At 40.1% G+C, this 17176-nt stretch overlaps 1 protein-coding gene across 7 annotated transcripts in view; it reads left to right on the top strand.

Annotated features, from left to right (window-relative positions):
- The window catches only part of LOC106949432 (formin), a 58327-nt gene that overhangs the window by 12509 nt on the left and 28642 nt on the right, over window positions 1–17176 (top strand). For 6 of the 7 annotated variants that reach the window (XM_015035664.1, XM_015035663.1, XM_015035665.1 and 3 more), the window contains exons 4-8: window positions 2528–2645; window positions 4011–4072; window positions 6306–7042; window positions 10162–10303; window positions 15551–15638. In XM_015035664.1, the coding sequence (XP_014891150.1) occupies window positions 2528–2645; window positions 4011–4072; window positions 6306–7042; window positions 10162–10303; window positions 15551–15638 (1147 nt within the window). Of the gene's footprint in view, window positions 1–222; window positions 2418–2527; window positions 2646–4010; window positions 4073–6305; window positions 7043–10161; window positions 10304–15550; window positions 15639–17176 lie in introns of those variants that run through there. The other variant, XM_015035666.1, reaches the window with a different exon arrangement.

The raw sequence follows: 17176 nt of genomic DNA, 5'->3' as shown, positions 1-17176 counted from the left end.
CAAGTGTTGTACAAGCTCCCCACTTTGCAGTGTAGTGCTACTTTACAGAAATCTACACCTCTCTACCTGACCACAGGCTGATACGTGCTTCTGCGCCTGCTCTGTTTGCTTCAACTAGGAAGTAGAGGTAACAAGACACCTGTTGTGCATGAGTATGCAGAATCCCTCCCAGGAAGGGAGGGGTTTAAAAAGAGGTGTTCCCAGACTGGATAGACCAGTAAAATTCCTTTTTGTTCCCAACGTGAGAATTTTTCTCACACAGTGGCACAAAAAAGTTTGACGGTAAACTGAGACAGACTCAAAATAGAAACACCGGGACTCCACACTGGCACACAAGGAAGTTCATCTGGCAACTTTATGGAATATATCGCTTCCTAAGAGTGGGGAATGCTTCTGTTTCAAGACAGGTGGACTCTGTTCTCCAACCATACCGGGTATATTACAGCGAGAAAGGTTTCCAGCCGTTGATCAGCTTGACTTCGCTGGATGTGTCATGGGAATCTGCTGCTGGAGGAGAGTTAACTGTACTGCTGACAACGTACAGCAAGGAGCTGTCTTCATGTCATATTACGAAAAGCAGCCATACTGACCTGTAAGGGTGTCATTAAACCTTCTTCCAGGATAAGATTAGAGAAGTGTTAGAGGTTTATCCATACAAAGGCCGTTTGTTTCCTGAAACCATTTGAAGTGAAACTGGAGCAGCTTGAATAAATACAGGTGGAAGGATAAATCTGTTTAAGAGACACTAGGACTACAACTTATAGAAAGTACAAATGGAAAGTAAACTTAGTAGCTTGGATGAAGAAGGGAAGCAGCCTACTAGTTCCATTTTGAATGTTTTCAACAATTTATTTACTCGGGATCATGCTGCTTCTTCGGATTCTCCTATGCCTGTTTTGACATCTTTCAAAGAGCTGCCAGATAGTGGAGCTGAAGCAGCAGAAGATTGTCAAACTAATAGTGAAGGAGCACTTCAAGACACTGAATCATCCATGAAAACTTCTTGTGAACAAGTGAAAGGACCCCAAAAAGACTTGATTGATTCTGAACTCGTTCAAGTCACAAGGGTCGAAACACATAGTGACACAGAAAATGAGGACGATGAGAAGCCAAAAAGCGGTACAGGTTTTTCTGAGAAAGCTCCTTTATCTGAAGGCAAAGATGTTATGAAGGGACAGGGGAATGGAGATGAGCAACAAATACCTGCTTTTAGATCACACGGTTTTAGAGAAAGATCAACCATAGAGGCCATTTTATATTCTAGTAAGTTTGGCCGCAGAGGTAGATCTAGCCCAGCAAAGGTATCATCAGTGTCCAAGCAGGAAGATGGAGGTAGTACTAAGAATAGCCATACTGCAGTGTCTGTTACTGGAGAATCTACTGAGGATAGTCCTAAATTGGATTCAGCAGCAGCAACAGTTGATGATGAGTATGACAGCATAGATTGTTCTGAGCCTGTCCCTGTAATTTCTGGCAATAAAATATTAAAAGTATCTGCTCATGAAAAGGATAAGGTCTCTCCAAAAAAATTTACAGAAAACATAAAAGAAGCTGAGGAGCCCCAACCTAATCAGATTCCTGAAAAAGTAATCCAGTTGTCATCCAAACCAGAGGAGCAACAAGAGACTTTTGGCCTGACTCCTTCAGAGCCTAAAATACCATCAGACTCTACAGGTAAAAGCCAGCCATCGGTCAGCTCATCTCCACAGCAGACACCGGATTCAAAGACGCCGCAATCAAGCGCTGCCTCACCAGTCTCATCTGCTGCCACCCCATCCAAGGGTACAGCACTGTCTTCACCACCTTCCTTCCAGATGCCAGCTCTGTTCAGTGGTTTGCGGGTGCTAAAGAAAGGAGCAGTGGGGGATGAAAGGGAGGTGGTGTCAGAGATCAAGCAAAGGGAGAAGGATGCTGATCTGGCCTTGCTCAGCCTCAAGAAGACTGTAAACAAAGCCAAGCTTTTCCCTGAACAGAAGATGTCCTCTGGTGTGAAAAAGCCCACTGAACCCAAATCACTGGCAATGTCTAAAAGCACCACATTGGGACAGCTTTCTCAGCGGCTCAAATTAGACAGTCATGATGACGGCAAAAAGTCTAATGATGGAAAGGAGGGGAATTTGGAGGGCAAAAAACATTTGGAAACTGGAGAAGAAGATGAGGTTGCTGAGGAGGCAAACAACAGAACCAGAGTAGAGACTTTAAAGTCGCCACCAGAGAAAAAGAAAACCTCAGACCTGGCTTATGAAACCTTGAAAAACGTCTTTGGTCCTAAAACTGTCAAGAAAGACAAAGCTGAAGATATCGATCTTGGTGCAGTGAAAAGAAAATTAAAAAGTGATAAGGAGAATCTGCGGTTGATTTTTGAGAGAACCTCCAAAAGTCCTGGAAAAGACATTACAATTTCTACAGAGACTACCGTATGTCCTCACTGTATTTAACTTTACTTTTTATCAATGCTTTTCTGCCTTGGTATTCAGAACAGCTTTATCAAGGCCTGCTTGTATTTATTTATTTTTTTTCTATGCAGACAGAGGTCTCTCCCACAGACAGCGAGGACCGGACTCCAGGTCGTCTGCAAGCTGTGTGGCCTCCGCCCAAACCTAAAGATGAGGCGGAGAAGGTTGGTCTGAAGTACACAGAGGCAGGTAAGACCTTAAGGCTTGTAGAGTTAGGCAACACTGCTTTTGTTTGCTTTTCAGATTAAGAATGCTGACAGTGGACCATGAGATTTAAGCTAACATGGACACACCTCATGCTGTTTTAAGGATAACATCCAGTAGAGCTACAATTAAAGCATCTGAAGCTGTCTCATGCTTGGGTAATTGGAACCGGTTGGGTCCTAAAAGCAAAACACTTTAAGTGAAAATGTAGCCATCATTCTCTAATCCTTGAGCACTTTAAGTGTCTTTGGCAAGTCATAGAAGGCTTGTAAAGAATCATTTGGAGGCTCAAAACATCATTACAAATCCATTAAAGATCACACTGAGGTTGTTTTTGCTTTAACAGTGCCATTTATGTGGTTGCTGCTACGGGATACAACAATGGAGCCTATTTGAGTGGTAGTGGAATCAGTTTCTTTGGCCAAATAGGCTAAAAGCACACATGGCAGATTCAATTACGCAGTGAAAAATTTGCTTTTAGACTATGAGCATTGGTTGACTTGAAACAGACCACAGTTTGCTGCTCGGTGTTCTCTGTGGTGCTGATATTTCAGAAGAATAGAACTAATGTGATGTAGTGTAGTTTCAGAAACAATAAATCGTCAATTATTTGCCTCCTAACTGCAACTTTTATACACCCCGTTACTGTGCAGATAAACACTAATATATAAGTATGATCATTGATCCGTTGTCATAAGCTGCTTCATAGAAGATATATACGTGAAGAGGATGAACTTCTTTGTAAGGTGTTACAAATCGGGATTTTTAGATTGCATGTATATATTTGATACATAATATATTTCTTTCCTTTCTATCCATTCCAACACAAGAGGAACATGTTCACAAATAGGTATTCTGCAGCACTATTTGAATCTAAACTTCCCACGGTCTAATTATGACTTCGGTGAATGTCGGAAAGTCCTTCTTTTAATTTATCCAGCTGATAAATCAGAAAATCTGAGTTCTCGGCTTTCTGAGACACCATAAATGTTTTGCTTCATGTATTCATGAGGCAAACATGAATACATGAATACAACCAACCAGCTGTAAAGTGTCCTTTTCAGCTGGTTGGTTGAATTGTTTAAATCTGTATGCTGACAGTGATCTACCTATCTGTTGTCTGTTTTGCCTTAATTGGATGTCACCCCTGTGGTGTGGTGGCTTAATACATTACCATACAATTTGTAAACACATCTATAACCATTTTTTTGTATCTGTAATGAAACCAAAAGGAAACATTATTGTTAGACATTCTCCTTTTGCATAGACGTGGCCACCAGAGTGTGCTTGTGTGTTTTATTTGATTTTTGATTTTTTTGTTTTTTTTTGTTTGTCCTTGTCTGATTTTAGAGCACCAGGCTGCTCTCTTGCAGCTGAAAAGAGAATGCAAGGAGGATCTGGAGAGGATGCATGTAAGTTGACATAGTTACTGATGTGCACTAAAAAAAAAATCTATCAAAAACCACAGAAAATTTTGAGTGCAGATACAGCATCAGTTTTAAAATTCAGACAGCAAAATGCATAATTTATAAAGATACATTACGCACAGTTGTGTCAGGTATGTCTGTTTATTTTGATGAGTACATAGACATTACAACAGAAATGTCTATGTACTGCATAGTATGTGCAGTGAATACTTAGTTGTGTTTTATTACATCACTTACCGCATCTGTGTTGCGGTGTTAAGGTGTTGGGAAGACCAAGTCGCTTTGATAGCACTCTTCTGCTCATCTGCTGTTGGGTCTAGTGTTAGTCCTTTCATTGTATTCAGGTCAGGTGAGTTTGCTCAAAAATCAAGTACAGTAATGGACATTTAACCTAGTACTGTTAGACTTGGCAGTGTGAGAAGATGCAAAGTCCACAAAGGTTGTCAGCAGAAGGAAGCAGGAAGTGCTGCAGGATTTTCTGATAGATGGCTGCATTGACTGTGCTGTGGTGGCACAGTGGTAAAGCACAACCTATGTATGGAGGCCTTAGTCCTCAAGGCAGCTGTCACAGGTTCGGGTACCGGCCTGATGACCTTTGCCGCATGACTCCCCCCTCTCTCATTATTCACTTTCCTGCCTGACTGCTCTTAAATAAAGGCCAATAAAACCTTTAAAAAAAAGAAAACACACATTAGGTAATCACTGGCAGATGACATGGCACTCCAAATCCACTGACTGCAGAAACTTCTTACTGGCCCGAAAACAACTTTTACCTCCGCTCTGGCCTGCTTTCATCTAAAAAGAAGACACTGAGTAACAGTTCATAATAGTTCATATTGGTTTTAAGTAATTTTCATTTATATAAGACTAATATAGAAATATTATATTTATAATATTGTTTTTTTATTAGCTGTAAGATTAAGTTGCATATACAACACATAACTAAACAGAATAGTTTGTATTATGAACAGAAGAGTTAGCATAGTTTGCTGCAGACGTTTTTGCAGCTTATCACTTTGACCACAAGATGGCGCTAAGGGAGCATAACATGTTAATACATTCTACAGTCCATAAAAAATATGCTTCGGTTCGCTTGGAAGTTAAGTTTTCTCCAAGTGTCTTCAAAGACTTTTTAATGAGTGACCAAATAATCAATAATTGACCCATGAATATATTTTAAACTTAAGACTAAATTCAGATGCATGTCTGTTTTGGAGAAACTTTATTGCTGGCAGTCTTGATCCAGGCACTCCTTGCAAATAGCGATGGTGGATTCCAATGGGATTATTAAAATAATGAGTCAAATGAAGTAAAAGTATTGTTGCCTTTATTTTTTTTTATTTGTGTTTTTGTTTTTATATATTGATTGAAAATAAAGTTACAGTTAAAACTAAAAAAAAAAATGGTAAAACCTTTATTAAAACCTGGGCTATTTTATGTATAAAAATGTGTCATTTATCACCATGGAGTCATTGATCTTTTATGGAGTTCCTTTTTCTTTCTGGTTACACAGTTTTCTCTAAATCCCCTTAAAAGTGTTAGAAATAATTAGACAAGTGTTTAGGACTGTAAAATGGAAACACCTGAACACTCTGTTCCCATTTTGCCAACTTAAATGAGGTTCTGCCATCTTTCTTAATTAGTTTCATTAAAAAATTGCTTTCAGGGACACTGCCCCAAAAAGTCAGACCTTACCTTTGGTTTATTCGTCACTTTGCTGGAAGGCTTTATTTTATTGGCAAGTTTTTTTTTTTTTTTTTTAAGAGTTAAAGCTTTTGTAGAAAGGTGTGTTCTCCTGTGAACTCACAACAGAGGGTGTGAACACACTTAATTCTAAGGTGACAAGAGTTAATAAAGAACATGTTGAAATTTATTACCGAACCTTTTTTTTCTTTGAAATCATTGCTGTGGCGTAGCTGGTATGCCTTTCATTGTTTGAAATGCAAAATGAAAAACTGGAGTTGCTAGATTTCTCTTGACTCAAAAGTTATTGTAAGAACAGAAAAACATTTAGCTGGGGAAAGTTTATAATTACATCATTGTTATTGTTCAGTCAAAGATTAATCTTTTCAAGGGCTCTTTTTGGAGTAATTATACACTGTAGTCTGAGTTCTGTCCAATAAAAACACTGTCTGCTCCTTGATACAGTTTTATTACATGATGACTGCAGTTTGGACCACTCTGTAATTCTGTTATGCCTGGCTTTCTGCTTTTACAGGCCGACTTTGAGCTTAAAATCTTCCAACTTCGAGGTGAGCATGCTGTCTCAATATCACAGCTGGAGGGAGCCCTTGCTAAGCTGCGGAAGGAAAAGGTGCACAGTGCAGGCCAGGATTATAGTCCTGTCTGCGATGTGGCTGTATCCACCTCAGAAGATTTGACTCCTAAGACAAGTCGCACTGTGGGGATCCAGACTGACAGGGAGACCTTCATTAAGAGCCCAGAGGGGGATGGAGGAGGGTCCGCTCAAAGCCCCAACCAGCAACTGCATAAAAAACTCAACTTGGACTCAATCGGACTAAATGTGAAAGCCGAAGCAGGACCTGAACCTTCTGGACCTCCACCTCCTCCTCCCCCTCCAGCGCTGCCACAGAACCTTTCAGGACCACCACCTCCCCCTCCTCCACCGCCTCTTCCAGGCTTGCCAATACCACCACCACCTCCTCTCCCCTTGCCAGGCCAGACTGGAGGGCCACCTCCACCGCCTCCTCCTCCAGGGGGTGGTCCGCCGCCCCCTCCTCCTCCGCCTCCCCCTCCTGGCTTACCTGGAGGTGGTCCACCTCCACCTCCTCCAGGCTGCGGACCTCCACCTCCTCCAGGCTGCGGACCTCCACCTCCTCCCTCAATGGGGGGGTTTGGCCTGAAAGTTGAGGCTGCCCCGAGGAAACCTGCCATTGAGCCTGCCTGTCCCATGAAGCCTCTGTATTGGACCAGGATTCAAATACAGGAAAACATGTATGTAAATTTACTAACTTCTTTTTTTTTTTTTTTTTACAAATGTATTCAAAAGCAAAACAAAAGAAGCAGCATAAACACACCGTGTCGTACAGTGCCCTGTATAAGCACTCCTTTCAGCCTTGAACTTTTCCCACATTTGGTCAAATTACAACCTCGCAGATATTTGTCCTGTGCAGGACTTTTTAGGGTAGTTCAGATATTCTGGTCAGTTTTAATGGCTTACATAAAAAGGGCCTAAGCATTAGGAGATATAGTTGTTCCTCCACGCTCCTGCATTTACGGGTTCTGTTGAGATACTCAGTAACAGTTAATTGGGTCATTCAGACCATTTGCAGTCAGTGATTGTTGCCTGAGAGTTCCAGTCTTCAAGGTTTATGGCCTTGTATTTCCACGGTTGGATTAGTGGGGGAAAGCTGAACTGTGGTTCTCTCTCGGGTCCTCAGCTGTGTCAGAGGGCCGCTTGTTGCCCAACAACAGCTTCATGTGGGCTATAAATCAAACAGTAAAAAGACAAGTTAAGGAGCATTAAATGGGTCAGGTGTTTAACTGCAGCTGGATTAGGTCAGTTAATGGTGTGAGGGTCTTCGGTATAAGGAAGAAGCAATGTCTAAACAGTTGGCAGGACAGAGATTTCTTGTAAGAAACATAAGCAAAGCTTTGTTTCCGTTTTAAATTGACACGTTTTGTACAATTCAGCTGAGAAAGAAGAAAATTTACCCATGAGGGGAAGAGAAAAAAACTGCAGCAATCTGCTTTTGTAAGGGTGCTCACCCTAATTGGTAGAAGCACCCTTTGATTCGCTTTAAGCATTGGTTCTTCTTGAGTTTACACCTCCCATTAAATACAGTACGGCTAATGCATCAGAAATAGTCAGATTTTAGTATTTAAATCATCTTTGCTCACTTGGATGTCTTTGGCATAAAACCATGTCTAACTTTGGAGCTCATTGATAGAGATGGATCCTTAAAAATACATTTGGAAAGACGCAAAAGGTGCTCAGCTATTGTAAGGAAGACTGCATTGCTGTAAGAATAAGGCCTGTATGTCAAAAAAAAAATGTCTGAAGATTTTTTTTGACATACTATTGAACTTTATAGTTTTTTGTTTTTTTTACCTGTACCTTTTTTATCTTGATTTTTTATTTTTGATCTAATTTCTTGCAATCAGTAACAAGCTTCACAGTTGAAGTAAAATAACTTAAATTTTAAAAATGCAAGGAATATTGCATGTTGTATTATTATACATACGATGGCACAGTTTAGACATTCATCAATGATTACAGAAAGGACACTTTTCCAAAATGGTTTAAAACACAAGGGAGAAGCTATTCAAGGTGGCCGACAGAAACTCTGCAGGAGCTGTAGGACTTTCCAAGAAGGACTGGTGGTGTTCTTCGTCTCCTAAATTCTCCATTTGTTTGGACTAAGGAATTCCAAGACAGAAGTGTTTCTTCCAAAGAAAACTTCCAGGCCTGTGTAAAACTTCCAATAACCTCATGGAAGAATGCGCTATATTTTGAAGGAAGCAAACTTGAACTTTCTTGATAGAAACGCCATTGTGCAAAAAAAAACAAAAAAAAAAAAAACAGAACACCATGCCAACTGCGAAACACAGCAGAGGTGTCATAACGCTCTAGGAATGATTTTCTGTTGACGGAACCGGGAAGTCATTTTAACTTATGTGGACAAAATGATTGGCTTTGGCTCACAAGCTTTAGAAAGATAAAGTTGAAGAGGGATTTAGCTTTTCAGCATCACAGTGAGGCCAAACATAAATCAATATCAACAAAGCAATGACTTTAGCAGAATAAAATGAAAGTTTTGGACGTTAGTCCAGACCTTTTGGTTTCACCTATAGGATGTGGACAATAGATGCCCTCACCGCCTGAATTTGCAGAATAATTTGAGCAAATATGACCAAGTAATGCAGGACACTTTTTCTTACTAAAGAATGTTGAATGCTGAAAATTCAATCTTAGTGTTTCACCGGTATATCAGTTTAAGATTCTGCACACTTTGTCACCACTTGTTTCACTAGCTGTTTTTTTTTTTTTTTTTTTTTTTTTTTCTTTCCCCTAATAAACTTGTAGTTACATTATCTAGGACATTGATCACAAAATGCAAACTGATTTCTAAAAAATTTTGAATTTTAACACGAGTGTCTACTCTTAAGAGCCACTGTGTTAAATGTATTTACAAATTATAATGCATGAAAGTCTTGCTTGGGCCTTGGATGCAGTTTTCTTTATTAGTCTACTCTACGTCAGAGTTAACATTTCCTTTGTTTATGCAAGTTCAGAATGGAGAACAAAACCAACACAGTAACATCATGTTCTGAACAGAAACCCTGTCGTAAGATTTTTCTTTTTACTCCAAGAAACCAACAGATACTTATTTTTTTTGTTGTTTTTTCTGCAGTTTAAACTCTAATAACCCTTGTGTCAATGCCTTGTTTCCAGATTTACTTTCACTCTCCAAATATGACTTGACAGATGAGACATAATGACCTTTAAGAAGAACAGCAATATGTGAGAAGATAGAAAATTATGAGCATCAACATTCCAAGCTCTTTGTTTAGAATAGGCTCATTTAATTTCAAAGCTGTTGATTGGGCTGTTGATGTCAGACTTTGTGGAGAAAAGCAAAGCCAGATGCGAGCAAAGATGTGTTTGCAAGAACAACACACTGAACATCTTCTTGACTTTAACCACCTTTTGTTTCTGTCTGTTTGTTTCTTTCCTTCCCTTGTAACTCAGCAACTTCCAAAAGCAGAAAGTTTTTCTCACAATTTTTATTTTTATTTTTTTGTCCTTGTGGGAAATGATCCCATAATACAGAAACAAGTGTGCCTGAAACGTTTGTTATTTTTATCACCTAGCTCATAAACATCTCTTTTGAAAGTGGAGATCGCAGGAACTCCTGCCAAGTTTTTGTCGGCCTGCGAAATGGAAAATGGAAAACAGGTCAAATAAACATTAAATGAGTTTCCACAATTTTGTTAAACTCAAGTAACCTTTTTGCCTGCCTGCCTGCCTGCCTGCCGTCACAGCTGCTGTGTTTAAATGTTTTGCACCTTGTAACTTGACTTTTGATGTCTTATTTGTTTTTAAAAAATAGCAACAACACACTCTGGGGTTCTCTAAAAGAGCCTGACATTGTCAACACTAACGAGTTTGAGGATCTTTTCTCCAAGACCACAGTCAAGCAGAAGAAGAAGCCCTTGTCAGACACCTATGAAAAGAAAACCAAAGCCAAGAAGGTACGTTCTGTTCCACAACTCCTGTGCTCTGTTTTCAACTGTTGTTATTAAGCCCTCTAATGTTTAGTGCCTTTCAAAAGTATTCTGTCATATTTTTTCTCATTTCAGCCTTTAGCCTCCTTTTGACATCTCGAAACTGACTTTTATGCTTACGATCATAGCGAGTGAATTATTGCCACAGATTTTCAGTTAGATGTAGGCTGACTTTGACTGGGCCATTCTGACAATGCAGTTAATATTCTTGAAAACTAACCTCAGTTTGTTTAGATGATAGGCCATGTTTTGCAGTTTGACTCTATAATACATTACGTGACCTCTGAAGGTGACATTGAGTGTTTTAGATATTTTAGAATAAAATAGGGTGATCACAATTGTATGATAAGCTTTTCAGATTTTTAATTGTAAAAACATTTGAAAACCATGAAGCTGCTTCCTTTTTCCTATTCCTATTTTTCCTATTCTTTGTATTGATTGTTCACATAAAATCACATAAAATATTGCGTTATATGACTGTGGAAAGAAAGAATGTGGAAAAGTTTAAGAATGTTTTTTTGCAAAGTGGCATTTCATTTAGTTTGGAGGCAGTTTTTGCCTGAACACCACCTCCTGTCTTGCTTTGGGCCAGCTGATGAGCTGGATCAGACGGGTTTTCTCATTCTAATTCCACTTGTGTAACCTTTAAGCGAAAGCATAGTAAGTCAAGAAAAACCAAGAGAGATGTATGTTAGCTGGATCGATCCTTGATCTTGGTGTCTTGTCCAATGATGCAACTCTGCACTACTGGTAGAGCCAGCTCTGTGTCAGCATCCTTTCTGCCATATGGTCCTCTCTGTTGGCGTCCAAGCAGTTAAAAATCAGTTGCTGACCCAGACTGGCCCTCTAAATCCATACACGTCCCCTATTCTGATCAATTTGTGAAGGCTCCACTTTGCTCCAGCCAATGTGTGTGTTTGTGTGTGTGTCTCTCCATCCAGTCTGGTCACTCAAACTGTCCAACATTTGATCCAACTCAGACAACTGTCTCCTCTCCTGTCTTGCGTCAGCTTGGTGGAGTTATAGCCACTTTTATGGAAACTGTTGACACCAATTTATATCGTTCAAAAATAAAGCCCGGCTTTGTTTATTGTTGAAAAGAACTTTTGCGGCACACTGTGCCAGGTTATCCGTGTTTAAACATTTTATTTCGTAAACCTGTTTTACATTTTAGATTTTAAAAGTAATCTCTGTGTCTGTGATTGTCGTCCAAGTCTAGGATTAAAGATGAAAACAGAATCCATGAAGGCATAGTTGGAAGTTCAGCTTACTGGAAAGCTCGTCATAGTAATAGAGACTTGTTTACTTGATCTTTGATACCCTGCAAGTTTATACTGATGACAATGACAGCTTCCAAAAAGTTCAGCTTGGGAACATTGAGGGATCGAGGGGGAGTTGACGACAGTGAGGCCAAAATCTAGCTGCTTCTGAGCTGAGAGTGACTGTAACGGAGGTAAACACTACAGGTAATGAGTTTATGGTTTATGGAAAGACGCAAGAAAACTAGACTTTTCAGGATGGCAGATTCTTTTGGTTACACATATTTCTTGTACTGGGAATATTATTATTTGCAAATGTATTTATTATTTTGACATCTTCCTGTGCAAATGACCTCATCCTTATTTAATACCCCTAGAGATCAATCAAATCTATGAAATTGCTTTAATATTCAATAGATATATACAGAGCTGTTTCACAACAGCTAGAATGTTGTGAAATAAACCAGAGCACAATGAAAAAAAAAAAAAAGCTCTTTTCAGGGTTTTATGACGGATATCTGATCTCCAGTTTTTCAATCTCACGTTTCAATGGATGTTTTAATTTCTTTAATTTATTTTATTTTAATTTATCTTGACATTTCTTTAAAAGCTGTTCCTTAAGAAGACATAAGAGCTGTTACTTACTTTTCTCCCAAGACTTTCTGCTTTGACCAAGTACTGAAAATATAATTTAGCAGCAAAAGCAACTTCACACTGTGTCAGTTTGTGTAAAGCAAGTTAAAAATCCAACCTTTGTATTCAGGAGGGGGAAAACATGTTTACTAAATCATCAATAAGTTTTATACCTGACAATGCTGGCAATACCTGCTATATTTTAATACTTAACTTTTTAAGTTAATCTGTGTCTGAAAATGTCTCAGTAACTCGTAAAATCAAATTTTTCTTAAAGAAAAGTGGTATTAAAGACGGGCCCATTTCCTTTAGCCATTCTTTGAAATGGAAAAGACAAGAAACTTCCTATATAAGTCAGAAAGTCCTGATGTGTGAGATTATACTAAAGCAATAAAAAATGAATTTATTGAAACTTCACCAGACTTCACCAGAAATGCTAATAATAGTTGGGAGTGCACTATATATTTTTGTAAAGGTTTCATTTAGAAACCAGTTGATCACAGTTAAAATTTGTTATTTAAGTTATTGAAATGGTAAATAACTTAAATAACATTTTACCATTTACAATTTAATTCATCAAAGTTTGCTGATTCAACAACAAACACCTTAATAGGTAATATTGCTGCTATAACCTTTTTATTCCATTGTGCCAATAAAACCTAAAAAAAATAAAATAAATTCCAAATTGTAGCAGTCCTTTTCTTGTACTGTGTCTCAAATGGTTAGTCCATCTTTCAGCAGCAGTACTGTAGAGTTTTCACTCTGCAGAATCTGACCAGACAGTGAACCACATCCCTCTGAATGACTACCAATACCAGTCAACTCGCACACAGACTACCTGCCTCTTGTCTGCGTCTGCACACACTTAACTGTCTAATGCTGCCAGTAATGCTGTGTTTGTGAGTCCAAAAGGAGCTTCGGATCACCGTTATGCCAGTTTTCCTGCATTGTGTTTTGAATATGCATGAACCCGCAAATGTTTTAGTGCAGGTATTTGGGTTCGTGTGCGTGATGACAGCACTTCCTCACAAACTATTATGCAGTTGATCAGAAAGTGTTGCCAGATCATGCAAACGCCGCAGCCCCGGGGCTCTGAAACAGCGAGAGGCGATGAGTGGTTGGGGATCGGAATGTGTGTGTGCATTATGCATATGAGCCACTTCCCCAATTCCCAACAACTGCACATGCCAAAAAGTTGAAAACAGGGGGATACGGCCGATGCTTACGTGTGTGTGAGTTAATGTTTATCATATGTGCCATTTAAAAAAAGAAGAAAAAAGTCAAAGCTGTTGTTTACTCTGGAGCCATTCGCCCTCTGTTAATTAGCATATCAAAGCCAGGGGGGGTGACATGGAGGAGACCTCTCTCGCCAGAACAGGCTGGACCGAGCTGGACTGGACCTGGGATGTAATTGCACGCACATGGCTTCCTCAGTGGAAGAAAAATAAAAACCGGGCACCTATTTGAAAGATGGGCCGCAAAAAGGCATGTCTGTGCATTCTTTAAGGATGAGGAATTCGGGAGAGATGGATAAAGATGAAAAAAAATCTATCCTAGCTGAACTTGACTTTGGGTTTTTTTCCGCGTGTCAGTAAACACACTGTCCTATACACACATTAATCAAGGCTGTATCAGGTTTATATGTGGTTGAGCTCCTTAAACAAACAGCTGCTTTACCCCGTTTCATAATTTATGAGCAATCATTTTACGTTTATTAAAAACATATTTGAAGTGCGAGCTATGACGTGAGAGAGTGGGCGTAAGATTATCACTGCTGTCAGAGGGAGGAGGGTTCTGATGGGAAATGTTGATCTAGTTGTTAATATAACTTGTGCTTCTAATCAAATATTCGGGTAGTTAGTCAGTCTGGTTGCTTAACCAGTGTAAACTATCTGATTTCCTCTGAATTTTATCAAAAACAGCCTCAACATAAAGCACCTGCTTTGCCTCAAACTCCACAGTGTCTCCATTTATTAGCTTATTTTTTTTTTTTTTTTTTTTTTTAGGCTCCCCCCTTTTTTATTCTGTAAAATCCAGGGTGAAGGACATCTTTCAGTCCTTTTTTCATCCACAGGAGGGAGCCATTAGCTCTTGCTGTCTACCTGTCTCAACATCAGCATCGTCTGGCTCTCTCTTCCTCAATAAGTAAACATCCAGCATCAGTTGTCTTTACTCATTGAAGTTCTTATCTGGTTTTAGTGGTCGCCTGTCCAAAGTGGTTAATTAGAGGCCCTGCGAAGGCCTGGTAGTCAGTCGTTCCAGCTTGAACAGTGTGGGAGATCCCTGGCGATCCAGGTAACAGAGCTGGAAGCAGCATGGCACCCACTAACGCCCTGTAATGCAATACCCACTTCTAAGGCTTCTGTTCTGCAGCTCCTACAGGACGGCCCAGTAGCCGACGACGCCATAATACCTAATGAAGAAGCCTGAAACATTAACTTTTAGAGCAGGGCTTTACCTTGCCAAAACTTTCTCTGCCTTTACGGCTAATTCAGTCATTAGTAATTGTGACCATCTGTAGGCACAAATAAAAATCCTGTGAATTTATAGTTTGTTATAAAAGCCCTGCTTCTCTTCGCCTTCTCTTCTAAACTGTCCTTTTATGGTGCCACTTTTCCCTTTGTACTTTCACTGCCACTTGATATTTTTTTATCAATCCTTACATGTGTTCCTAGGTAAACTTGAGACTGAGAATTTTTTTTTCCTCTCTTTTGAACAAACGTGAGTTTTCTGTGATAGAATTAGTTCTGTTTTTTGTATCATTATGATGTGCTGAACCAGCCCCGTTTGCCAAGTTCGGTTAATCGGGTCTGTTACAGATGAGTTTCTGGCTGCTTAGTAGAGACACAGCGATCAGAAATGTTTCGCTGAGTTTCAGTTTCTGTAAAGCTTTGGCCAGCCAGTGCTGATTGAAGTAAACTGTTTCTCTTTTAAGAGCAACAATGCAAGATTTTATTAGAGTAGCTTTCAAATTAGCTTTCCTGGAATGTGTGGTCAACAATTAAAAATTATATTAGTGCAATTAACATAGTTGGCCGATATCTTGGTACATTCTTACTGGGTTTCGGTCACACCATTCTGAACACCGTCATACCTTTTTAAAGACACGTCAACACATATTCAACATTCATAATTTTCTTTAGATGAACTTTAGCTTTTGTCTCAGTTTCTTCTTTGTGAATGTGCAGCAGAGCTAAACATCAGTGTGAATGTGAAGAAGTTAATTAAGCAACTTGTTTGGAACTGCAAGTTTGCTTTCCTAACATATGCGTCACACCAAAGTTAAGAGCGCAACAGTGTTAACAACATTCTGTTTGTCTAGATCATTAAGCTGCTGGATGGGAAGCGTTCTCAAGCAGTTGGCATCCTCATATCGAGCCTCCATCTGGAAATGAAGGACATTCAGCAAGGTGAGCGATACTGTCTCCATGTGTTCGACATTTTTTGCTTCTCAATTCCAGTACAGCCCTGATTTCATTCAAGGAAGAACCTCTTTGATTTAGACTCGGCCGTTACAAGCCAAATTTAGTTTCCTATTAAACGATAAACTGAGGATGACTCCTGATGAAATGTAGACAGAGTTATTTTTGGAGATGAGATACTGGGAACCCTCCAGTGGAGGATAAATTCCTCTCTCTTGACAGCAGCTAATTTGTAACTTGAGACACTTCTTTCAGATTAATTTGTGACTTAAGTGGAGCTTGGCTGATTTTTCCAGTTACCGCAGTGGGAAAAGAAGAAGAAGAAAAAAAAAAAGCTGTGATTTGTCTAAATGAAAGATGGCACTGGTTCAAATCAAATTGCCCTCAGCTTCATTTTAAAAAACTGCACAGATTGATTGTAGGCTCGGTTGATCTGTGAAAAATGTAGGATATGTGTGTGTGGGTGTAAACACATATTGTGTGTGTTGGGGACATTGTAGATGGGCCAGGAATCAGTCGTGTCCTGGGACTGTGGCGGAGAGTTCCTGCCGCCTGCTAGTCTGAGCATGCGGCCAGCAGATCTGTTTATTGTAGCCAGTGACGGTTTCCACAAGCCTAATGGGACTGACACCCCACTAATGATCTAAGCATGTACAAAACCACCTTCTACAGTTTGCAGACACTGTGCTACCACATAAAACTGCCTCAGACACAAGGCAAACAGCACATACACTACTGCAACCATCTTGTTTAGATTTTTGTTTCCTTTCCCCCCCCTCAGTCACTTTTCCCTTCTGCAGTGTCGCTGGGTAGAAAATGTTCATTCCCACCCAGCATGAGGCAGCTTCCTTGTGCCTTAATGGGAGGTGAATGTGAAATGGACAATTTGAATTTGATAATTAAGGATAGTGCCTTGAAAGGCACTTCTAAAGGCAGTCTGCCTCCTCTTTGTTGCCAAATTAAAAGGACATGCTACATATAATGCAATTACAACTACAAGGGAGTAAGAGGGAAAGGCAACACAGTGGTTAAGAGAAAGGAGGGGGGTCTTAGGCACTAGTTGAAATGACTTGGGGAGGTGTGGGGGGGGCACCTCAAGGGCCACCATGGTTCAAGGGCAAGGGGAGGCTCTCCCCCTCACCGCACCTCGCCGCACGCACACAAAAACATACGCACGCAGGAGTGAAAAGTGGAAGGAGAGGGTGTGAGGCCGTTGGCAGGCCGGCTTTGATCTGTCGCTGTGGAGAGATATCCGGCTCCCCTCGGATCAGAGTGCTCCTGTGCACACTGGGGCAGGCCCCCCTTTGGTGTGTGATTGACGGCTGCATGGCTGAGGGACTGAATAATCCACTCTAATAAGATGTAGGAAATGGACCTCCAGCGTTTTCTCTGATCCAGTGTGTGGGACCACATTGACAGCTTCTCTGCTGCAGACCAGCTGCAAACCAGAGTGTGAAGTGTTAGCTTGTTAGCTTAAGTTTAGTGTGTGACTGCAGAGATGAGGACAGTGCGGCTGGAATGGCTAA

This window comes from Poecilia latipinna, unplaced genomic scaffold, assembly GCF_001443285.1.
Source record: "Poecilia latipinna isolate Pla-1442-1.1 unplaced genomic scaffold, P_latipinna-1.0 Scaffold343, whole genome shotgun sequence".
Lineage (NCBI taxonomy): Eukaryota > Metazoa > Chordata > Actinopteri > Cyprinodontiformes > Poeciliidae > Poecilia > Poecilia latipinna.
The sequence above is the reverse complement of the archived record's forward strand: the minus strand, read 5'-3'. Positions and strand labels throughout refer to the sequence as shown.